This window comes from Paroedura picta, chromosome 2 (genome assembly GCF_049243985.1).
Source record: "Paroedura picta isolate Pp20150507F chromosome 2, Ppicta_v3.0, whole genome shotgun sequence".
Taxonomy (NCBI): domain Eukaryota; kingdom Metazoa; phylum Chordata; class Lepidosauria; order Squamata; family Gekkonidae; genus Paroedura; species Paroedura picta.
In genome coordinates, this window is record NC_135370.1 from 34,228,712 (window position 1) to 34,253,323 (window position 24,612).

Sequence of the window (24,612 nt, forward strand, 5' to 3'; positions counted from 1 at the left end):
TAATCCGTGTTTCCTTTTTCCTTTCAGACTGTTGATGCCGCTTCTCTGCAGGGAATTGGTGGCGTTATTGGACAAAAGCAACAGCTTAACCAACCACACCAGTTTAACAAACTATGCATTTCTTTACGGGGTCTTCCCATCCGCTCCTGGCGTGGCAATATTTGCAACGCAGTTCAACATGGAAGTAGAAATTGTATGTGGCCGAACTCTGTAACTCAGGATTAGAGTATCCACTATGACTAAGAATCAGTAGCAGTTTCTGAGGCAGGAATTCCTGCCTCCTTGCAGGCAATTCCAAGGGAAAGGCTGCAGTCTAACTTGAAGCTGAATGTCCTTGAAGCCAAAGATCAGGGATGGCTGGGGTTTTTTTTCAAAATGAGAGCTACTTCGGAGTAATGAGAAGTAACTGGAATTATCTGTGTGTTGCGCCTCCCCTCCTAGCATGTTAGCAAGGTTTTCTTGTCTTAGAAACAAAACATGGATTTAGAAGACTACCAGAAATGAAGCCATCCATGAAGCAGTTAGATACCACGAGGCTTTGAGTACAAACAATATAAAATTAAAACAATTTCACTTAAAAACATAGGCCTTGAATTTAGTCTTTCGATGGAACGTCCCCAGACTAAATAGTCTGCAGTGTACAAGATATGCTAAAAATGAGTTTCTCAATGTTGATATACAACAAAGACCATGGCAAACCTCACTCAGACCATGTACTCACGGGTGAGGAAATCACCCAGTGTACACAGACCGCCCCGGAGTTGTGTGTGCACACGCTCAACTCTGGGGTGCGAAAGGTGTTGGGGGGGAGGTGGCACAGGGATCCTGGGATAGTGGCATGCTTCTATCCCACCATCGTGGGGGTGTAGAAATGCCCCATTCGACTCTGCAGCACCACAAAGCTATTCCCTTACGCACAGGCCTGCCCTGGCTGGGCCTCTGCTGGCCACCACGGCAAGACAGGGAACATGTGCTATCATCTAAGCAACACAGAAAATCTTTACTTAAAAAAAAATCTAGAGCAGATAGTTTCATTGTCTTTCTGTGGCCACTCTAGGGCAGGCTTTCTCAACCAGGGTTTTGTGAAACCCTGGGGTTTCTTGATGGCCTTGAAAGGGTTTCCTGAATGAGTGGGAGTTAATATATTTTTTAAATTTGGTAATGGTAATGACTGGGGAAGGGAATGGCAAACCACCCTGTATTGAGTCTGTCATGAAAACGCTGGAGGGCGTCACCCCAAGGGTCAGACATGACCCGGTGCTTGCACAGGGGATACCTTTACCTTTAACTTTACCTAAGCATTTATTGTCTGATATGACTATATATGGTCATATATACTCCTCCCCCCCCCTGCCAAAATGGCCAGTGATGGGCCTGGAGGGGGTGGGGAGGGGAGGGACCCCAGGTGAACATGTACACAGCTATACTTCCCAACCTTATTCTGCACAATCGCTCCACTTCGGGGGTTTCTCGAAGCCTGAAGAATATTTCAGGGGTTTCTCAATGGTAAAGAAGTTGAGAAAGGCAGCTCTAGAGCAGGAGTAGTCAACCTGTGGTCCTCCAGATGTCCATGGGCTACAATTCCCATGAGCCCCTGCCAGCGTTTGCTGGCAGGGGCTCATGGCAATTGTAGCCCATGGACATCTGGAGGACCACAGGTTGACTACCCCTGCTCTAGGGGATGCAGGATATATCTGCACTGGCTGTCAAGCTACTGATAGTTCACAGGTTCTCTGATGGAAGCCCTGGCTACTGGTGCCTCAGTTATTGAGTCATCTCAGTTTTGTTTGTTTTCATTACATGCAGATTATTTCTTCTGCTTCACACCTTTTCTCAGGCTCCCCTCATATCCGATTCATGGGCTGCTTCTTCTGTTGCAGCTTTGGCAGGGGAGATTTCTTTGTGTTTGAAACAGGCATTCAGCAGTGGGCGTACATAACATGAAGGATTGTGTGATATTTGTGTTTCTGCCAGATTAGTTCCTTTGTCAAGAAAATGTAGTGTTCTGAGACACTTCTAAGACCTTTCTGAGAGCCAGCTTGCTGTAGTGGTTAAGAGCGGCAGCTTCTAATCTGCCGAGCCTGGTTTGATTCCCTGTTCCTCTACAGGCAGCTAGCTCAATGACCTTGAACTAGTCACAGTACTGATCTGACCAAGCATACAGATTTGCTGACCCTTTGCAATACCACTGTGGCACCACACGGTCCTTGATCCCCACATTGAGAACCACGGTCCTGCGAGGTATCAAGGAAACCGAACCATCACTGACAATTTGAGTAACTAACGATTTTTTAAAATGTGTCTGTCATATTGTTTTCTGATTGCAGATAACGTCTGGAATGGTCATTAGCACTTTTGTGTCTGCCCCCATCATGTACGTTTCTGCTTGGCTGCTAACTATTCCCTCTATGGATCCAAAGAAATTGGCATCTTCAATTCAAAATGTTAGCTTTGATATTAGTATTGTCAGCCTGGTCTCTTTGGTAAGTATCAATTTGACTGCATTACTGTTGTAAAGAAGTATACCGGGAGAGAATGCAGGCAGCATGCTAGAAAATTGGTATTATCATGTAATCTAGCTTAATGAGTTGGAAGAATATCTGTACAATTAATTAATGTCTGCTGGATAATGGGAAATGGAACTGTTGCCTTGAACAGGGGATTCCCAGGGGTGGCCAGACTGTGGCTCTCCAGATGTCCATGGACTGCAATTCCCATGAGCCTCTGCCAGCAGAGCTCGATCTTGCAGGCCTGCAGAACTTTGCTAGTTCCGTCAGGATCCTCACCTCTCCTGGGAGCTCGTTCCACCAGACAGGTTGAGGGCAAGCAAACGTCCCATGGACCAGGGATCTCCAGCCTATTAGCAGGCACAGAGCTCAAGACCCTGCGTGGGGCATAGGGAGAACAGTCAATCCAATAAACCAGTTTGTCCTTAAAATACCAAGCATATTTCATGCTCTGCTTTACATGTCCTGTTTTCCTGCACAGCTACATTGTGTATGGGTGTTGGGGAAAGCATGTGGGTGAAGATTGCCCACGCGGCTCTCTTACCACATGCCGTCCCAAGTAGAAAGCTGTGTTTGGATGCAGCGTCCCATAATCTCTTGCATGTACAATAAAATAAGGGGTGTCTTGATGCTTTTAGCTTCACTCTCCTGACATCTGGTGTGGTTGGCTGCTTTAAGATGAAGGAGTTTGAGGCTTCAAACATAGGTAAATTTGGCTGGGTACAACTGTACTGCATTCTGACAGGCCAATATACTAAGAACATCTAAAAACTGGCCCTCAGAAATACAGACACTAAAACCTCAGACGTCCATAAAACATTTCAATAAATTCCAGTGCATTTTGTGGCTAACTCCAGTGAAGTCTAGCCGAGTTTTAATACTTAATGCAGGGGTAGTCAACCTGTGGCATTTGCTGGCAGGGGCTCATGGGAATTGTAGTCCATGAACATCTGGAAGACCACAGGTTGACTACCCCTGACTTAATGGTTAACATAGGTGAACAGTCAAGAAACTTGGTAATTAGCTTGGAAAAAATCAGGATGCGGATTCAAATAAAGGAGTGGACTTCTGTTGCCTCATCTTTCTTGTTGAGCAAATCTATTAAAGGCAGAGAAGCTCCTTACAGGTGACTGATTCACCTTTCTCTGGAATGTGTGATGGCAAGAGAATTCTGATTATACCCTGGGCACCTGTGAAGCCACAGTGAGTCCAAATTATAGAGCTGGATTTACGCATGAACAAAGTAAATTACAGTTTAGAGCAGCCTTTCTCAACTTTTTTACCATTGAGAAACCCCTGAAACATTTGTCAGGCTTTGAGAAACCCCAGAAGGGGCATGATCATGCAAAATATAATTGGGAAGCATAGCTGTGTACACATAGCTGTGTACTGCTCCTTCCCTTTCCACCTCCTCTAGGCCCATCATTGGCCACTTTGGGAGGGATGGGTTGATATGACCATATTTGTTTTAATGGATTTTTTTAAAAAAGCTTCCACCCATTCAGGAAACCCAGGGCCATCAAGAAACTCCAGGGTTTCATGAAACCCTGGTTGAGAAAGCCTAGTTCTAAGATAAAACACTTTTTTGGTAATTGCTCTGGGGCCTCTTAAACTTGGCTTAATTCAGAGTCTCGGAATGTCTTAATCCTGGCCTATTGGTGAGCATCCTGTGTAAATTGTGTGCACCCTAGAAGAGTGGTCCCCAACCAGGGACCGGTACCAGGCTGTGGATCAGTCAGTACCGGGCCGCAGCTCCTCCTTGTCCTCCTCCCCAGCTGCTGCCTCGTGGGCTGCCCTGCCACTCTGCCACTGGCTCACATTTTGTGCTCTCCAACAGCCACCATGGCTGGGGCTCCCCCTCCGCGTGGCATTGTGCAGCTGCTGCTGGCAGCGCCTCCCAGAGGACGGCAGGAAGTCAGGAGCACCAACGGGAAAACAAGTGGAGCAGGGGCTCAGACGGTGGCGACGTCCCTCGGCAAAAGACTACCCACCTCCGGGCCTCAGTAAAATCTTCAAGCGTTGACTGGTCCCCAGTGATAAAAAGCTTGGGGACTACTGCCCTAGAATACTTACCAGAACTCTATTCAGGATACAGATGTTCTTCCCCAAAAAAGGCTGTCTGAAGGATTGGGTATTTATTGCTCTCAAGGCCCCGGTGATTTATGGCAACTTCATAGGGTTGTCAAGGCATGAGGTGTTCAGAGGCGATTTTGCCATTGTCCGCCTCTGTGTTGTGACCCTGGACTTCCTTGGTGGTCTCCCATCGGAGCACTAACCAGGGCCAATCCTGCTTAGCTTCTGAGATTTATGAGATCCGACCTGCTTGAGCCATCCAGGCCAGGACACATGCAAAGTTTCAAAATTTGAAAACTGCTGAAATAAAAGTAAGTTATACATATTTATATGATATATTGGAGGGTTTTCTAAGGCGAAGGAAGCCGTGACTTTATCTGTGTTTCAGGTGTGGTCCCTGGCTGTCATTCTTCTGAGCAAAAAATACAAACAGCTTCCTCACAAGCTTACAACTAACCTACTAATAGCTCAGGTCAGTCATGTACAGAATCCAAACATTTTGTCTTCAGAGTGTTTTGTGAATAAACAGTGGCTTAGAAACAAATAGAAATGATAAAGTATCAGCTCTAAAAATGCGTCGAAATGTGTTGACATTTATTTATTTATTTTAAACATTTATTAGCCACCTTTCATATGGCATTCATAGTGGCTTGAATATTTATTTGTAACCATTAATAAAGCCGGTAAGGGGTGTGTGAGGATTCTGCCCTCACCCTGCGCCTGATGGGCCATCCGCCAAATGAAGGGCCAATCAGGTAGGCTGTCCTGCCCCTAGGCACATCTGCCTCCACTGCCAGCCACTTCACTCAACTGCTGGCAAGAGGTGAGGTGGCGGGAGAATGCAAGCTGGGAGCAGTGGGGAGGGCCTGGAAATGCAGGTGAGGCCTGGGAGGGGAAGGGAGGCGAGCTCTGGCCTCGCCAGCACATAGGGGGACTGGGAAGGCCGCAACCCCTGCAAGGGCTCCCCCTTCCCCAAGAAGGCATGCTGTGGCTTCACCAGGCCTCGGAAAGGCTGCGGGGAGGCAAGTCCCTGCCAGCGGTTCCCACCCACCCCCCAGAAGTTGCGCTGTGGCCTTTCCCGCCCTCATCAAGTCTGCCCAGTGCAGGGGAGGGATGGAGGAGGCTAGTCTCCACTAGCACTCCCCCCCCTCCTCGAGAAGGTGCACCACAGCCTCTCGACTTCAACAAGCCTGCCCGGGGTGGGGTGGTAGGCAAGGCCTGCCAGTGCTCCCCCCCCCACCCCAGAAGGCCCACTGAGGCCTCACCAGGCATCAGTGAGCCTGCCCGGGTGGGGGGTGAGTCCCCACCACGAGAAAGCGTGCCACAGCCTTTCCCACTCCTAGCAAGCCTGCCCAAGGGGATGGTGGAGACGAGTCCCTGCCAGCACTCCCCCCCCCCAGCCCTGAAAAGTCATGCCATGGCCTTTCTAAGCCTCTGCAAGCCTGCCCGGTGGGAGGTGAGTCCCCGCCAGCACTCTCCCCCCATCCCAAGAAGGTACACCGCGGCCTTTCTCGGTCCCGAAAAGGCACACCACAGCCTCTCCAGCCCTCAGCCAGTCTGTCCAGGGTGAGGGGAGAGAAGAGGACTAGTGCCTGTTATATTCTAAATTACAACAGGCTATTTTGCTAGTAAAACATAGAAAAATAAAATCCATAATAGATTGCTGGGGTGAGAACTCAGTAGTTCTCTGTTCCTGAGTAGAGATTGTTCTTACTGTTGGTTTCCTATAATGTTTTGTATTTAGGATACGCTAGATCAACAGCATGTTGAATGAACCAGTTAGAAAAATTTTGATCAGCTCAAAAGATGCCCTGGTTAGTGAAGCCTGGAGGAATTCCTTCTTCTCCATCACTAATAATGGAATTCTTTTAAGCTAGTTATACTTCCATGCAATTTCAGGAAAAAAGGAAGCATTATTTCCTCATTTATCATTTCAGTTACATGCAAACTCTTATACATCTGTTCATTTAAGTGTATGTTCTCATAAATGATTGTATGACCGAGGCTTATCTACTGAGACTTTTTTTTTAACGGGCTACCAACCTTCAAATAATCAAAACACCTCATTTTTAACCTTTTTCCAGCTTGTTGCCTGCATCGCAATGGTGATATGGAACTTCACTGCTCCAGAAAGAAGTCTCATCGTGCAAATACTTGTGTTTGTTTTCCTGTACAGTGCACTTTATAGTGCTTTTTTGTGGACAGGTAAGTGGGTAAGGCAGCAGACATGCAGTCTGAAGCTCTGACCATGAGGCTGGGAGTTCAGTCCCAGCAGCTGGCTCAAGGTTGACTCAGCCTTCCATCCTTCCGAGGTCGGTAAAATGAGTACCCAGCTTGCTGGTGGGTAAACGGTAATTACTGGGGAAGGCACTGGCAAACCACCCCGTATTGAGTCTGCCATGAAAACGCTAGAGGGCATCACCCCAAGGGTCAGACATGACTCGGTGCTTGCACGGGGGATAACTTTACCTTTTTAAGTGGGGGGAATTATTCCTTTTGATAAGCTGCCACGTTGCGAACCCCTGCCTTCCCATATCCCTGCTTCTTTTGCACCTGATTGCAAACCTCCTGCTTTTGGATGAAACTGCATCCCGAAAGGCAACTAACCAAGTTTCTCTGTTGTGTCTTCCTCTGACCCATCTCCCAGGTCTCTTATCCCTGTCTCTACTGCTTTTGAAAAAAAGAGAAGCCATAAAGATTCCTGTTGGAATGATTACATTTGTCGGCTGGGGGTAAGCGAGCAGAGGTTCATTTTCCAGAACAAAAACCTCGGATATTAGAAGCCAGTTGGGTGTCTGATTTGAGCTTGTGTTTCCTTGTTGCAGAATCCCAGCAGTTCTCGTTGGAATCATGTTACTAGCTGGCGAACGAAATAAAGATGTCATTGACTCTGCATTTTTTTATGGGAAACATCAGGTATGGAGGATGCTTCTCTTCCCATCTTTCAAGAGCTGTCTTTTCCCTGGGACAGTGGTTGTGAAGCCCTTTATACCTCCTCTGAGAAGAAAGTGTTTTGTGCAACAGAGTAATTTTTACCCAGTGTAGAAGGGCTTTTTTTTATTGCTTATATATGCTACTGGATGTGGACAAAATTGAGAGGGTTCAGAGGAGAGCGACCTGGGGACCAAACCCTATGAGGAAAGACTGAGGGATTTGGGGATGTTCAGCCTGGAGAAGAGGAGGTTGAGAGGGGACATGATTGTTGTCTTTATTAATTGAAAGGTTGTCACTTAGAGGAGGAGGGCAGGGAAAGGTTCCTGTTGGCAGCAGAGAATAGGGCCTACGGTAATATAAGAATATAAGGTGGCATATAAGAACCAACTCTTCTTCTTCTTCTCCTTCTTCTAATGGTTTTAAACTACATGGAGAACGATATCAGGTAGATATCGGTGGGGGGAATTCAAAGTTAGAGTAGTTCAGCAGTGGAATCAACTACCTAAGGAGGTGGGGAGCTCCCCCTCACTGGCGGTCTTCAGTGGCAGATCAGCCAAAAGAAGCAAGAAACAGATGAACAGAACCTAGAGAAGAGAGAGAGAAAAGGTGTTATTTTTGTACCCAAGGGAGAGGAGGGAGAAAGTGCGTGCTCCTTAATGGGGCTGATTCACATGCACTGTTGTTACACTTGTTCGCACTTAATAACCTTGCAACTGATCATGCCTGGGATGGAGAGAAGTGGGTAGGTTACTAGAATCATTAGCACCCAGAGAAGTTGATGGACAATATATTCAGGATGCACTTCTCTCCTCGGCAATTTATTCGCGCCAGTGGTCACAGGGATGGCCATGAGCACAGATGATCTTAAGATTAGTCTTGTGCAATTTTGAGCTACAATGCCTATGTCTTCCTTTTTTGCCCTTTTGCAGGTGATTATTACAGCAGTCATTGTGTTCATCAGCATATTGATCTCAGGTGTGTCGCTCATGTGCATGAACAGAGCCGGCCCAGAAGCCAACTGTGAAGTCCTGTCCCAGCAGTCCCAATCGAGTGGATCGGAGGAGCCTGAAAGGGATATAAATGAGCAATCCCCACCTTCGGCCCGGGTTTCTCATTCGTTGACCAACTCTTCCATAGGAAAAGGTACGGTGAATGCCGGCATGAAATATTCAGGAGGAGGAAAGCAGGAAGTGATAATTCCTGCCTGCTGGAGGAGTGTCTAACTCAGGGGTAGTCAAACTGTGGCCCTCCAGATGTCCATGGACTACAATTCCCATGAGCCCCTGCCAGCAAACGCTGGCAGGCGCTCATGGGAATTGTAGTCCATGGACATCTGGAGGGCCACAGTTTGACTACCCCTGGTCTAACTCTTAATACCATTTTCCCATTTGGGTTCTTTGTCGCTGTTTACTGTGGCCTCGGTCATTTTTTCCCTTCCCCTAGCATGAAGTGGAATGGAGACCATTTCTGCATGAGGAATCTGCCCCTAGACAGCCTTTGAATGTTGGTGGCTTTTAGAGCCTTCTCCACATGATGTCGCCTGCATCCCAAGGCTGTCCAGGAGCTGTCTCGAGTTTTGGCCAGTTTTAACTCACGATGAGTGAAATTGCCAAAACTGTATTTAGCATCCTCAATCGCTCGTCCCATCGGTGAACAACCAGGGGCAAGCCTGTATGGCAGGGGGAAAGCATGATAATCTCTGCAGATTTGTCCCACCTTTATACCCACCCTCCTCTCTCCACCCGCCTCCACACGCCACTGCTGCCTGCCACCGTGGCAGCAGCCAGCAACCTGGCAACCCCAGGGAAGGGGCCAAGCGACTCCAAGTGGGTTTGCAAACCCAAGGTTGAGAACCACTGCCTTTCAGATCATTACCTCAAGAGAACAGTTGGGTTTCATTTGGTCCAGAACAGATCGATTTGTTCTTCTTGCAGTCTGTGGTATTCTCAGCATTCATCTCCGGGTCTGTAATTCCAAGGCATCTGTCTTCTTTTCCTCACGTTTCCTTAGGGTCCAGCTTTCACATCCATACATTACCACAGGGAAAATAATTGCTTTGACAGATCTGATCTTTGTTGCCATTAAAATGCCTTTGTTCTTCAAAATCTTTTCCAGCTTTATATTATAAAATTCTTTCTTCTTTGGATTAGCCTTCTCTTCACTCCTTCAGCACTCTGCCCATCTTTGTCTATTCTGGATCCCAAGAATTGTCCATTATCTCCAGTCCCCCTCCATCAACTGCAAAGTCTCTCAGAGGCAAATTTGACATTAGTTTGTTGTCTTAATATTGAGCGTTAGGCCAAATTTAGTCCTTTCCCGTTTTAATTTCCTGATGAGTTCCAACAAACGTTTATTCTCTGCTAACAAAGTTGTATCATCTGCACATCTTACTGATTTCCCGCCCTTGGATGTAAGTACCAGCTGTCGTTTCTTGTAATCGAGCCAGTCTTATAATATACTCATTGCATAAGTCAAAAAGATATGGAGATGAAATACACCCTTGTCTTACTGTCTTTCCTAATTTAAACCACTCCCTGTAGCTTCTTGTTCATTGTAAAGATTCCGCATTAAAATGAGAAGATGTTTTGATAGAGTGCTATTAGGGCTTTGATGACTTCATTTCCTACAGCCTTAAAGAGTTCAGTAGGCACATCAGCTTCACCTGGTGCTTTCCTATTTGCTAAATGGTCCAATGACCACCATACCTCACTTTCCATTATTATTATTTATTAAATTTCTACACCACCCTCCCATAATGGCTCAGGGCAGTTTACATACAGTTAAATCTAACAGTAATTACACATAGCAATGGCAACATTTGCAATATAAAAACATAGTAAAAATCATAAGTTCATCAGCAAATTAAGTCATAGCAGCCTGTAGATTATTCACTGCCTGTAAATCTCCTGACTAGATGAGTCTCTCTGGAGGTGTTTTTGTTGGGAGGACCTGAAATGTTATTGAGTCATTGGCCCCAACCCAAAGCTTTATGGAAGAGCTCCATCTTGCAGGCCTGTTCCAACAGGGCCCGGATCTCCTCCGAAAGGTTGTTCCACCAAGTAGGGGCCAGGGCTGAAAACATCCTGACCCTGGTTGAGGCCAGACGTACTTCCCTAGGACCAGGGATCACCAGCCAGTTGGAATTTGCAGGGTATTGTTTTTGTAGAAACCTTTCTGCCATTGTAAAATCCTTGCTATTCAGAATTTCAGTGTAGTATTTCCATCTATCTATAATCTCAGTTGCCTTCCTGGCTATTCATAAGGACTCCCACCTTAGCTGTGAACTTGCCAAACACTTCTTGAATCTTTTTGAAGAGCCCTCTTGTTTTGCCTTTCTTGTTAAACTCTTGCACTTCTTGACATTCTTGGTGAAGATATTTTTTTTCTTGCCCTTTCTAGCTTGATGCTGAAATTCTGAGTTCACGATTTTGTCATCATCCTTTGTGTAGCAGTACTCATCCCTTCCTCTGAAAACAACTTCAGGGATGTTTTGTCCTGCTTCGTTTTTGACTGTTTCTTTAATCTCAATCCAGATTTTTTCTGGTTCACGTTACCACTGGCTAAGTGCGCTGAATCTGTTGCTTATTTCAATCTAGTATTGCTCCAGAATGTTAGCAAGGTCATAGCTTGTCCTCACAACTGTCTTGTTCAGCTTCTTGAGCTTAACCCACAGTGTTGCCACTAATGACTCATGATCCCTGCCACAATCTGCTCCTGGGAGGTTCTAGATGACTGGATAGCACTTCTCCCTGTTCTGTTTCCTATTATGTAATCCATTTGGTTCCAATATGGTCCATCTGGTGATGTTCGTGTGTAAAGCCTACATTTATGCTGCACGAAGCATGTGTTGGCAACAAACAGGGGATTCACAGAACTCGATAAGTCTCCTGCTTCATTATGAGTTCCCAGGCCACATTTTCCAGTGATTTCAGGCTCCACGATTTCTCCAGCTTTAGCAGTCCAGTCACCAATTATTAATAACACATACATCCTTTCTTGATATTGTGCCAAGTACCTCTTCCAAGTTTCTATAGAATTCCTCTATGTCTTCTTCTATTGCATCAGTGCTTAGTATATATGCTTGAATGATAGTCAGATTCACTGGGTGCCTATTTATTCTGATAGATATTTATATTTATAATTTTATAATTGGTTTTATATCCCGCCATTCCTGTCACTAATTGGGTTATTGCCTATAACTTTTATTTGATTTTGTTTAGTTAGTTAAATTTCTGTATCGCCCTCCCTTACAGCTCAGGGCAGTGTACAGTAAAAGTTTATGCTCATGGCACTTAGCTATGCTCATCGTACTTAGCAAATGCCACCCCAGCACCAGGATCTTCACTGAAGTGAAGCCGTGTCAGTCACCTTGTGACAGGTTCTGCTTCCTGTACACAATGGAAAAATGGGCAAATGAGAACAAGATGCAATTTAATAAAGATAAGTGTTAAGTTCTGCATCTGGGTCAGAAAAATGAAAAGCATGCCTACTGGATGGGGGATACGCTTCTAGGTAACACTGTGTGTGTGAACGAGACCTTGGGGTACTTGTGGATTGTAAACTAAACATGAGCAGGCAGTGTGATGCAGCGGTAAAAAAGGCAAATGCCATTTTGGGCTGTATCAACAGGGGCATCACATCAAAATCACAAGATGTCATAGTCCCATTGTATACGGCACTGGTCAGACCACATCTGGAGTACAACGATAAAGGCTAGATATCAGGAAAAAAATGTTCACAGTCAGAGTAGCTCAGCAGTGGAATAGGCTGCTTAAGGAGGTGGTGAGCTCCCCCTCACTGGCAGTCTTCAAGCAAAGGTTGGATACACACTTTTCTTGGATGCTTTAGGATGCTTAGGGCTGATCCTGCGTTGAGCAGGGGGTTGGACTAGATGGCCTGTATGGCCCCTTCTGACTCTGATTCTGTAGCAGCCGTTTTATCTCTGCACCCACAGTTCTGTGACAGAATATGCCTGCAGGCTCAGAAAAGGTGGGGACCCCTGACCTAAAACTCCCCCTAATGCTGCTGTGGCGGAAGTATAGCACACCTTCCCAAGAGATGCTGTCTTCTCGTTATCACAGTTATCACATTATCCTCTAATGCTGCTTTCCTCGGCAGGGTGCTGTGCATGCCAAAAGCAGTATGGAGAGCTGTGCTCTTCTGAAGGAGAACTAGCATCTACCCCTAGTGCCAATGATAACTGCACTCCGTCCATTGAGACAGGTAAATGACGCTTGCGGCCTAGTGTGCCATTCAGATTTGCAAAAGGCACAAATGCAATTTGAAATGTTATTTTTTTGCCTAATGGGTGTTCATCACAAAGGTAGGGATTGGGCATTGGGGTTTCTCATATGGCCCCAAACTCTCCTTTTTCACTCCTACCTGAGCCCATTATGCACATGCTGGATAATGCACTTTCAATGCACTTTGGAAGTAGATTTTCCTGTTCTGCACAGGAAAATCCAGCTGCAAAAGCACATTGAACGTGTATTATCCAACGTGTGCAGAATGAGCCCTGGCTGAGTGTGGCAGCATGAGTGGTTTTGTGAATAGTGTGCATTCTTGCCAACCACTCACACGTGGCTTGTATGTTGTTGTTGTTTGAAAACAGCTTTGCAAAATCATTGCTACCAGGCCTTATTTTCCAGTAAGCGGTGAGTTACTAATCAGAAAGATGATTTTATTGGTGGGAAGTATTCATAACCTGTCATGAATACAAACAAGCAATTGCAAACAATCTCTTTATTATCATTAACAACCAAGCTTTTTGCTCAGTTTACTATAAATGTGTGAGTGTGAGTGTTTGTGTGTGTGTGTGTGTGTGTGAGAGAGACAGAGAGAGAGATTTGGAAAGAAAAGCTATCGCTCTGCTAAATCTTTGGGCTCCCAGTACAACCCAAGGGAGTGTGTGGATGTGTTTGCATGGCTCTCTTTTCTGTCTTATGGGAATGGTTCAGCAGTTTACAGAACTTTACTTAAGAGTTGAACTTTCTCACAGGTAAGCAAGGTGAACACCACTTTCTCTGTGTCCTAGCAAAATGGTGGCCACGGATGTTTATCGCTGAGCACCAGCAGGTTGCATTGTCTTTTAAACCGCCATCTCCTCTCTATTGTGCGGAACCGAAAAGGATGAATTAATTCCTAGGGCAACTGCCTTGAATTGGTATTTGAGAACCTTTTGCTGCCGCCTAGTGGCAAGAAATGAGAACACTGTCTCTAAGCCCTGGAGGTTTCTTCATAGCCCTCAAATGGGTGGGAGTTACTCAGTTTTCTGTATATTTTAAAATATATATTAAACATTTATTGTGTGATATGACCATGTAGCCAATGATGGGCCTGGAGGAGGTGGGAAAGGGAGGGTCCCCCGGTGGGTGTGCCCACAGCTCTGCTTCCCCACCATATTCTGCACATTTGCACCATTTCTGAGGTTTCTTGAAGCCTGAAGAATATTTCAGGGGTTTCTCAATGGTAAAAGAGTTGAGAGAGGCTGGTGTAGCAGATAACTGCAACTCTTTTCCTAGCAAGTTGTCATTTGACTGTTTGGGACATGATATAGGGAAGCTGTTTCTTCCCCTCTCTTTTTCCCCTTTTAATTTTCGTCTAGGCTAAGGCTTAAAAATGCAGCATGCCTTGCCTGCAGACTAAAGGAGAGCTGGCTGGAGAGGCACGCACCTTTAGTCTGCAGTTAAAGTGATTCAGGTTAAAAACGAGTGAAACTTCATGTATTTGTGTGTGTGTGTGTGTGTGTGTGAGTGCACATGCATGCTATCCTGTTGTTTCCTTTATTGTGTGTGGGTAAATTTTTATTTAAAAAATGTGTGGAAAACGATTTTTAAATTGTGGGTGGAAAAAATTTACCTTCTCAGGGGGATCTGTGTTCAGAGCCGACCCTGCCACAAAATTCACCTTGTGACCTTGGAGCGGTCACACACCCTCCCTCTTTCTCAGCCTGACCCTCCTCAGTGGTTTGTTAGGAGGATAAAATGGGGAACAAAGTACTGTAGACACACTGGAGGCCTGGCTCAGTGGCAGAGCACCTGCTTGGCAGGCAGAAGATCCCCGGTTCAATCTCCAGCATCTCCCATTAAAAAGGATCAAGTGGTAGGTGGGATGTGAAAGATTTTGTCAAACGTGAAGAGAACTCACAACAGGCTTCTTAATTAAAGAAAGCTTTATTGAGAAGTACTACACGCTCTAGGACTGAGAAGTCAAATCTGACTAGAGTACAGATTTGCTTCTGCTTATCAATACAATTCTCCCGCTCAAAACTTGACAGTTCCCAAGGGAGGGGAGCAAGAGAGAAGACACATACGTAATTAAAACAGAAATACATTCTCATGGCCTTGACTAGGTGATAGCGAAACCAGGCCCAGCCGAGAGGCCTCAACATGTGATAAGGTCACAACAACAAATTATTCACTTTTATGGTTAGCCAAGAATACAGGACCTGGGGCAACCAGGCGCCAAGCAATATAACTGACATGGAGGAACTCAGGCTAATTTATGACAGAGATTCTAGAATCCTGACAGATTTCTGCCCAAAACCCTGGAGAGGTGCTACCAAAGAGAGCAGGCCGTATTGAGCTTAGCAGACCAGCGGCTTGACTCAGTTACCAAGCAGCTTCACGTGTTCCGGAACCTGAACTTCCTCTTTCTGTCTTTCAGCCAATCGGTGCTTGAGTCCGTGCAGTTCTCAGAGCTGCATTTTGGCACAGGAAGAGCAGCTTCTGCAGGTTGGAGACAAACAGCTGGCCAGACACGTGCTGCTCTGCCTCCTGCTCGTCGTGGGCCTCTTTGCCGTAAATGTTTCTCTCTTCTTTTTTTTTTTTTTACTCTTATTGATCAGCTCCTCGGTTCATACAGTAATTTGAGGGAACCTGATGGCCATGGCAGGCGAGTCTTGGACAAACAGACAAAGTTTGTTTAAAAGGGTCCGGGAGCTGAGATATCAGGCTAGTTGCTTGCTTATCTGGCAGTGCTTAGATTTTATGCCCACTACTTTAAAAAAAATACAGCTTTGGGTCCCTCTGGGCATCTTTGGAATTCTGACATCCTGGGGATGGCGGGGAGGCAACCACAAACTGGCTGCTGCAGGGACCAGAGTGAATCATAAAACAGCTCCTGCAGGAGACACAACCACACACACACACACCCGAGGAAATCCAAGTGCAGGGGCAAAGAGGGGAAGTTTTAAAAACATACTGGGAAAGAGGTTGCTGGACTTGAGGGATGGTTAGTCTGATTCAGCCCAGCTGTTCTCCTGTTCAGTATGTTTCAATCCAGCTTCCTCAGTTTAACACTGTTGTGGTTCTGGCTGCAAGTCTCTTAAATCAGGGGTAGTCAACCTGTGGTCCTCCAGATGCCCATGGACTACAATTCCCATGAGCACCTGCCAGCATTTGCTGGCAGGGACTCATGGGAATTGTAGTCCATGGACATCTGGAGGGCCACAGGTTGACTACCCCTGCCTTAAATAATTGGCACCTTAAAAATAAATGTGTGGTTTTCTGCTTGAACATACTTCCCTTTGTTAAATGTACCCTGCCCGCACACACAAACGCACAAAGTGTAAATTTCACCATGTGAATGTTTTGTTTGTTTTTTTCCCCTCTTGACAGAATCTTTCCAGTTGTTTGTGGTGGTTATTTAACCAAGAACCTGGAAGACTTTACGTGGAGCTGCAGTTCTTCTGTGCCATATTTAATTTTGGTCAGGTATTTATGCCCAAAACAAGCACTGCTGATTCTGCACATCCTGTCTGGAGAGTAAGGCCTATTGAACTCTCTGGGACTTGCTTTCAAGTAGAACCAGTGCATATGTATTTTGGTTTGCTCTTTTGCTTGTCTCGATCTTGATGAAAGCTCCGGGGCTGATGGCCGACTTTTCCCCTTCTTGCACTGGCAGATGACTCAGTTTCCCCCTCCACCCCACACTCCAGCAAACACTCCCCTAGTTGTAGATTTATTTATTTAGAAAATGGCTCTGCCACCATCAAGAACTTGGTCATGGCAGTTCACAGCCAAAACATCAATAAAGCAAGCCTGGCTGATCCAAATCAACCAAGCTGAAGGTGCCATTTAATTCCATGTGTTTCATTAAGGTCCTTTATCAGGGGCTGCAAATGTGAACTGATTAATGGGTATCTCGGTATTTATGACCTGAAGGAGTATGTTAAGAAACACTTGGATGATGTAAATCAGTTCAAATCTGAAACGTCCATAGCTAAATCATCCCCTTGTTTTTTATCCTTGATTTACTTGCTGAGATATGGTAGCAGTGAGCCATTCTGGCAGGGTGGGATACAAATGTAATAAGTAGTCGTAATAATAATAATGATGATGATGAAAATGTAAGACCTGAAGCAGAGCCGCTGTTAGGGGTGTTGCAGTATTTCTCCCACCTTGAGGGTGCTTGTGCAGGCTTTACTCTGAACATAATTTACCCTGCATAGTGCAGGGGGTTGGACTAGATGACCCATGAGGTCCCTTCCGACTCTATGATTCTATAATTGTAAGATGAGTGTTGCCTTTATTGCGCTCCATTAATTGTAGCTGATTCGAAGTCTGTGTCTTTGTGATATTTTCTCAACTTGCCCACAATAACAAAATATGCTGCGTTCCTAGTATGTCTTTTTCTCTACAAGAGTTTGCTATTTAATGAAATGTGGTATATTAGAAAAGTAGGAGGGATAATGTGTCTCCTTTTTTTGTTTTGAGGCCACACAGACTTTCCTGAGAATTGGGCATTTGGTCATAGAGTCGTAGAATGATGGGAAGGGATCTCCTGGATCATCTAGTCCAACCCCCTGCACTATGCAGGACACTCACAACCCTATCGCTCACCCACCGTAACCCGCCACCCCTGTCATTCTTTCTATTCACTACTTGGTAAAGAAAAGCTATTAAGATTAGGTAGTAGTTGTCCTTGATAATCTCTTACCTGTCCTCCAAATCAACTCCTGCAATTGTTATGAACCACTGATTCCCTCCCCTTCTTTTCCAGGGATTCATTTCTTTTGGAATATTCGGTTTAGACAAACATTTAATTATTCTTCCCTTCAAACGAAGGTAATTTTCAGATTTTTTTTTTGTACATTGCATGCATTAATACAGTAACTGCATGTTGCTTAAATGCAAAAGCTGCAAGACATCCTGCTTGGTGTAACGGTTAAGAGTGGCAGCCTATAATCTGGAGAACTGGGTTTGATTCCCCATTCCTCCTCCACATGCAGCCAGGTGGTGACCTTGGCCCAGTTGCAGTTCTCATAGGGCTCTCACAGCTTCACTTACTTCACAGGGTATCTGTTGTGGGGAGAGGAAGGGTGGGTGATTGTAAGCTGCTTTGAGATTCCTTTGGGTAGTACTCCCCCCCTCCTTTCAAAATATAATCCCCGTCCATGTTTTTCCTCATGGCCTTCCTTGTTTAACCCAAGCCCACTGAGCACTGCTCTGTCGGCCATTTTGAATGTAACTTATTAAGCGTCGGCAGTGCTAACAAGCTTGGGGCACACAACATGCACAGAACTGAATTCCCCAGTGGTTAACTTAAATATGTAATACTCTGTCATAGACGACCAATAATAAACCAGTGGTGGTAACCGTGATTCATGATCGTCGCCATAACAGCTTTTATATACTGCGACATAAAGATTCTCAGTACGCCTTTGCGATCCGTGAAGCTGAGCTATATCAGTGAGCCATATTTGGCAGACCACTGGTTACTTAAGGCTTTCCCTATTCTTCCTGCTCTTTCAGTCATCGTGTGATTGCTGCGTGTTTTGTGTCTCAATTGTTTTTCAGGTTTGAGTTCCTCTGGGGTAACAGAGAAGCAGGGGAAAGAAGAGACTCCTCCGTGCCTGAGGAGATCCGGATGACGTGCCAACAATTTGTTCATTACCACAAAGATTTGTGTGTCAGGAGCATTGTCCAGGACAGAAGGTAGGGGCAATGGGAGAGGGCTGTTCTCAAGATTGGGCTGGGGGGGGGTGGTTTGTGTTAATACGGGTTAGGTAACACAAAACCTGTCGCGGTAAATGCTTCCAAATCACACTGAATTGAAATAGGAAAGGAGCCAGAATTCTTGGAACCCACAGCAAATATTCATTTCCATCAGTGGGGTGGAACCTCATCACTTCCCCCTTCCTGCTGGAGCCAAAATAGTGCTCCCTCCCCTGGAAAAGATCATGAGGGGCAAATCCAAAGTCTGCAGCAGGAACAGGGAATCTGTGAAGATCTCCTGGACCCTCCTCTGTTGGCAGAAATCCCAGCCTTTGCTGTATTTGGCATTAAAGCCAAATGTTAGGAAACCATTTTCAAGACACGTATTTGAGTGCACTACAAGCTAATATTATAGCCTTTCCAGCAGTGGAGGAAGATAATTAAGCTTCTTGTCCGGCTTGTTCATAAACTCGGCCGCTCTTGGGCTTAAGATGGGGGTTAGTATTTTTCCAGTCATGCTGCTTGATTGCAGCTTGCAGATCTCCTTGCCTCTTGAGGTCTTCCCACAGCTAGAAGTTCATCATTTTGGTTGGTTTGCAGGAACAGTGTAGTTCTGAAGTCAAAACTGCCTCCCCCAAGTGTTCTTGTTTAGAGCAAAAAGGCATGATGAAATCCTTTTGGTTTCCCTCTCCCCCTTTTTATAGCCGTTGCCCTCTTCAGAATCAATGTTTGGATTTAGACCACTACAGGCCCCATGACATTTGATCGAATGAGCTCCCCTGACCCCCACCATGAGGTTTGGGGAGATTTCATGGGGCTGCAAGGAGAAGCGGGAGACTGGAGAAATCTCTGTCCTCTTCCTACTTGTGGTCTGTCAGATCCAGCCCAGCGTTGTTAAATGGGGACGATCAGTCTCTTTGTTGTTTACATGTCTGGTTGTTTTGGGGTATGTGTTTACATTTCTGGAAAGTTCCACGAGACTTCACTGTCCCTGAGCAGAAGTATTTCTTTGCAAGTTACAAGCTGAGTGGATAGAAGTTAATGGCAAATCAGATTTTAAAACATAACCTAAGAGCAAACATTACCCAATATTTGCTCAAAAGTGGTTTGAAGTTAAGGGCTGTTGACTGTCTACGTTGTAACATATGATGATAACATGTATGCATTCCCTTGACCCCCTTCTCATCTATATGTCATTCTTAAGTTTCTCTTCTCTTCTTGTTTAATGTCCTTCGTCTGACTGCCTTCTGTTGTATTGGTCTGATATTTTGTTGATTTGCCCCATTGGTCGTCCAAACTAACATCTTCTCACATTTTTGCTTTTTGTTTTCATGCAAATACCAAAAGGCTTCTCTTGTCTGTGTATTTGTTTGTCACTGGCCTGACTTGCTCCAGAATGCTTGGCTCCCACTTTCTGTTAGAATTTAGACTAACCTGTGCCATCAAGTTGCAAGAGACCTATAGCAACCCCAGCAAGGGGCCTTCAAGGAAAAGGAGAAACAGAGGGGGTTTACTAATATCCTTCCTCTGCAGACTCTTCCTCGCTGTTCCCCCCCATCCAGGTACCGACCCAGCCTAGGTTCTGAGATCTGTTGTGGCTGGGATATAGCACATTGTCTTCCCTTAGAATTTAGAGAAGAAGAATCACTCACTACCATGAGAATGGCAGAATGGTTGAATTTAGCTAAAGTTTTTGGGTGCACCAGTTCCCTGTTTCCATGGCCAGTTCCATTTCACCAGTTCCTCCCACAAACCCCACTGCTACCCCAGGGGCAGAATTTTGGGGCGCATGTTAGGCAGGGGAGAGGCTAGGAAGTGGCACATCCGAGGACAGAGGTCCTTCTGTCAGCAGAGATTGTAAGCAGGATCCAACCTTGTTTCTACAGCTGTGGGTCAAAAAATTGGTTGTAGGGCTGCAATAATGGAACTGGTGCTTCATGTCTTTCTCAGTTCCCTGCCTCAGAATGAAAAATCAAGGGCATAAGCGACTTGAGTGACAGTTCTTATAAATTAGTGGAATTGTCACCTTTCATAAATTAAAGGGGAGGTATGCAACTGCATTTAAAAGTCTGGTGCAGCCGTTAAAATCTGCCTTTTTCAGGGCCCAGAATGCTCATGGCAACACTTCACATGAAGGGAGGGTAGTAGTGAAAAGGTGGTTACAGCATGACAGCACCACACCAGGTTTCTGCATGTGCACATCGATGCCAGGGCTGTACACTCCCAGCCCCTATAGGCAGTGCATGTAATGGTGCTAGTGTACATTGGAAGGAGCTTTTAGATTAGTTCCCCCTGCATGGAGCTCAATCAAAGGGAAAAGTTGAAAGGCAGGAGGCAACCTGGGCTGTTTCACTGCAGGTGACAGGAAGGGGGGAAAGGGTTTTTCAAGTTCCTGCCTCCAGTGCTCTGGCTCCGTGGTGGGACAACCCATCCAGATGTCCTCCCCTCAGAAGGAGAACCACTCTTTCAATGCCCTCCCACTTGAAAGGGATTGCATAGTTCCAGATACTGTTGTGCTAATGAATGATGGAACTGAATAATTACTAAAAGGAGCCTAAATACAGTGGCTTAGGGGTGGGGAGGCAATAAAACATTGATTTCGAGTGGTGCATGTCTTCACAGAGCTCTGCTTAAGCTCACTGGTTACCCTTTAGAAGAAATGTCCATGCGTGAGAAAACTTACCATTTGAATAATACTTGGTTGGTCTCAAAGGTGCAAAGAACAAGGAGGGGAGAAATGTTACATGGAACAGAAAACAAAACACCTATGGGCTTTGTGTGTGTTTTTAACCTGAAATAATTTTTTTAAAGCTGCACACAGCTTAAAATCTTTAACACTGAGCTGCTTTTATAATATTTGAGCAGTGGCCTCCTGGGCGGAGTCGGTCCGACCTCTTTCCGGTCGACTGGGCTGTGTGCATCCTGATTGGACCGGAAACAAAGGCCAGACTGGCCCCCAATGAACCCAGCGAGGGGCAGTCTGGCACAATTGGCACCAGTCTGCCCCTGACTGCTGCTGGGAGAGGAGGTCGGTGGCGCGGGGGAAGGGAGTTCCCTGGCCTGAAAATGCCCGCCAAGCCTTGGAGAGGCAGCAGCAGGCCTTTTTGAGGCAGGGGGAGGGCTGCCCGGGGGGGAAGGGGATGCTAGCACCCGTTGCATTTACAGATGCAGCGGGCTTTAAATCTTCCTGTGTTTATATAACTTTGTAACCTGTAGTCTAAATTGCACAGACATCCAACCTTCCAGGTCCTGGCTCATTCCAGTTAAGTTTTTTTTTCGTTTTCTGGTCTTAAAGTGGCCCCCGGACTCAAACTATGTTCTAGTTACCTGTTAATTTCCTAGAACCCAGAGTTGCCTCTCTCTTTCTCTTTCTGGCCTTTCTTAACCCACATGATTATGAATGCGAGATCAGTGTTGATTGCCAGCCACTAATCCAGTTAACATCTTAAATGTGCCCTAACTTTAGCAGACATGCATGTGTTTTGATTATGCTTTAAGGGGGGGGGGGGGAAATCATCGCGTTTGCAAAAGGGGAAAAAAAAAAAGCTTTATTGGCTAATACGTCCTCTTTTTAATGTCCTTTTAACTATCATGCTGTCTTTCCTTGTTTTCCTCCCTTTCCTCCCCGCTCGTCGAGCAGTGCTGGTACGCGATTTAGAGAACATGTGGGTGAATCATTCCTTTGACATGCAGGTGTGGGGTCAAGGTAGCCACCGGCGTCTTCTTCGGCTGCGACCTGGTGAACTGGCTCCTCGAAGTCGGCCTCGCCCTAGACCGCGGAGAAGCCGTGGTGTACGGAGACAGACTGGCGAAAGGAGGAGTGATCCAGCACATCACCAACGAATTCGAGTTTCGGGATGAGCCGTTACACTATCGCTTTGTTCCTAGAAGATCCGTGGCAAGAGAGTGCCACGTAAACGGGGAGGTCCTTCGAAGCTTGGCTTGACAGGGTTTTCTAACGCACTGTGCTTTGACGCGCTCTCTTGTGGGGCCCAGCTATTCAGCTCTCATTCGGTTCTGTTTGCCTCCCACCCAGAGAGAATTATATTTAACTCTTATTTAACACCGACACGCAGTGGGTCACTTCAGGGAATTATTTTAACTCATCCGTTCGAAAATGGGATATATTTGGTACTTAAAAAAAAAAAAAAAAAACATGGACAGGAGTCACCGTAGTAACCAGTCCGGTTTTTCTGTTCCTGACTGCTTAATATGCTTCTGAGGAAAACCTTTCTGGGGGGAGGGAGTTGTGCTTTTGTTATCACGTGACATGTTGACAGTACACACATAAAACCCACCCTGCTAAGGCTGGCTCTTGAAAAGCTCTTCTTGGCTTGTGCTACCTCCTTTCCCTTCTTTGAAGGCAAAACCTCCATTTAAGCTGACACACTGCGTGTTCGGGAGGATTAGAACCGAGAAATAAAACAGGTGGGTTTTGCTTTTTTGGGTCGTGTCTAAGTGAGCCGATCCCTTAAAGACCTCAGGAGCAAGCTGCAGTCCTGTGCGCTATCAGTTGTTTTACTACTGAAGTCTGGGATTTAAACCAGTTTAAGGGTATGCAAGATTACCACTGAAACTCAATTTTTTAAAGAACGTGCCTCCTGCACATAATTGCTCTCAGAGGAGCAGCTGACCTAGAACCACTGAAAAAAGGATTTCATTTTCGTAAACCGTGGCTCAAAGTGTTCCTCGAACTGACTTTAGTCGACGTGTGTGAGGTTGTGACTAATTTGCATCTCTGAAACTGGACCGAAAGCCTTTCTTAACCAGATACATGAATTAGGTTTGATTCCGCACCCCATGCAACCTAAAGAATTCATCGATGCATATTTTATTCTTGGAGTAGCAAGGCTGTCCTAACTGGCTCTCCATATGTCCATGCGCTACAATTCCCATGAGCAGACTGGCAGGGGCCTGTGGGAATTGTAGTCCATAGACAGCTGGGGATCCACGGTTTGGTCATGCCTGGAGTAAGGGTTTGAGGCAGGGTGGGGAAGCCTTTATTTTCATGGGCTTCTTAACAGATAAAATTCAATCAAGTGCCAGGAACAACTACACCTTACAGCCACTCTATTTTTTTATGCCCAGGTGTGTTTCTAGCCAACCTATCTTGTCCGTTTTCGCACTGTGAGCTGGTGAAGAACACGAGAATAGAATGGCATTTATAAATCTTTCTGAAAAGGAAGAGGAATGTTAACTGTCCATATAGTTACTAATGGCCAGCGTAACTGGACTAAACAGAAATGAATTTGTTACAGGACTTGGGTAGGTCTGCATTGATTGTCTTCCCCTAGCAACTCCTTCATTTTTGACTGGTGGGGTATTTAATTTTGGTAGGGGTCTGGATCTATTTCAAAGGCAGGCTTCTTAAACTTTCGGCTGTGATCCTGTAGTAGTAGGAATTAGTCCTAACGGCCTCGAGTACAATCGGTAGCCACAGTTAATGTCCATCAATATGCATGAAAGCTGTGACCTGGAAAACCACGTAACGTTCGCGGTCAAATGTGTAGCTAGTACATCGATGTCATACATGAAGAGTTTGCTTGACAGTCTCTTCTATCTTGTACACAACCTTTAATGAAGAAAATTGTGTTCATAGTAAAGTGTGGTCTAACCTGATCTGACTCCGAAATGGGAGTGCTGCTGTTGTATTTCGGAAGGTGGTCATATTTCTGTCTGTTTTGCAAAGGATTATGGAGAAATCCATTTTGGAAGTCGTTTGTCATTCTACAGACTCTCGTTTCAGTTTCTCAATAAAAACAGATGGTTTTATCTTGTAATCCCAAATACTCCTTTATAGAGGGGGAAGGGAAGGGTGAGGGAGAGACAGGTCATTTCAATCATTATTCGTATTTGTGATTGCATTTCACCTAATATCCTTGCCAGTGTTTCAAACCAACTTTCTCTGGTTTTAGAATTGAGGTTTTGTGCATAGATCGTTAATGCTCTTACGTAATGCACACTGTAATACATAACAGCCCACTGTTAATTTACAATCTCTTTGGGTCGTAGTTTCATAGATTATATTATCTGTAACCGCTTAGCGGTATAAATAAAAAACTAGGGCCTAGGTGGCCAAAGAGTGGGCAGGGTCAGTCTGAGCTTTGGACCAATTAGATTGGTCCAAAGATAGGACTTGCCCCGCCCGCCCGGGCTTCCCA

The 24,612-nt window shown here is 45.5% G+C and overlaps 1 protein-coding gene across 7 annotated transcripts in view; it reads left to right on the plus strand.

The window, feature by feature from the left end:
- The window catches only part of GPR155 (G protein-coupled receptor 155), a 54,795-nt gene extending 30,572 nt beyond the window's left edge, over positions 1-24,223 (plus strand). For 5 of the 7 annotated variants that reach the window (XM_077319671.1, XM_077319668.1, XM_077319667.1 and 2 more), the window contains exons 4-16: positions 28-193; positions 2,328-2,483; positions 4,969-5,052; positions 6,665-6,785; positions 7,228-7,312; positions 7,406-7,496; positions 8,444-8,657; positions 12,633-12,737; positions 15,180-15,313; positions 16,133-16,228; positions 17,517-17,581; positions 18,314-18,451; positions 22,145-24,223. In XM_077319671.1, the coding sequence (XP_077175786.1) occupies positions 28-193; positions 2,328-2,483; positions 4,969-5,052; positions 6,665-6,785; positions 7,228-7,312; positions 7,406-7,496; positions 8,444-8,657; positions 12,633-12,737; positions 15,180-15,313; positions 16,133-16,228; positions 17,517-17,581; positions 18,314-18,451; positions 22,145-22,397 (1,708 nt within the window). In that variant the 3' untranslated portion in view covers positions 22,398-24,223. Of the gene's footprint in view, positions 1-27; positions 194-2,327; positions 2,484-4,968; positions 5,053-6,664; positions 6,786-7,227; positions 7,313-7,405; positions 7,497-8,443; positions 8,658-12,632; positions 12,738-15,179; positions 15,314-16,132; positions 16,229-17,516; positions 17,582-18,313; positions 18,452-22,091 lie in introns of all 7 variants that reach the window. The other 2 variants (XM_077319673.1, XM_077319672.1) reach the window with 2 other exon arrangements.
- Positions 24,224-24,612: the final 389 nt, after the last annotated feature.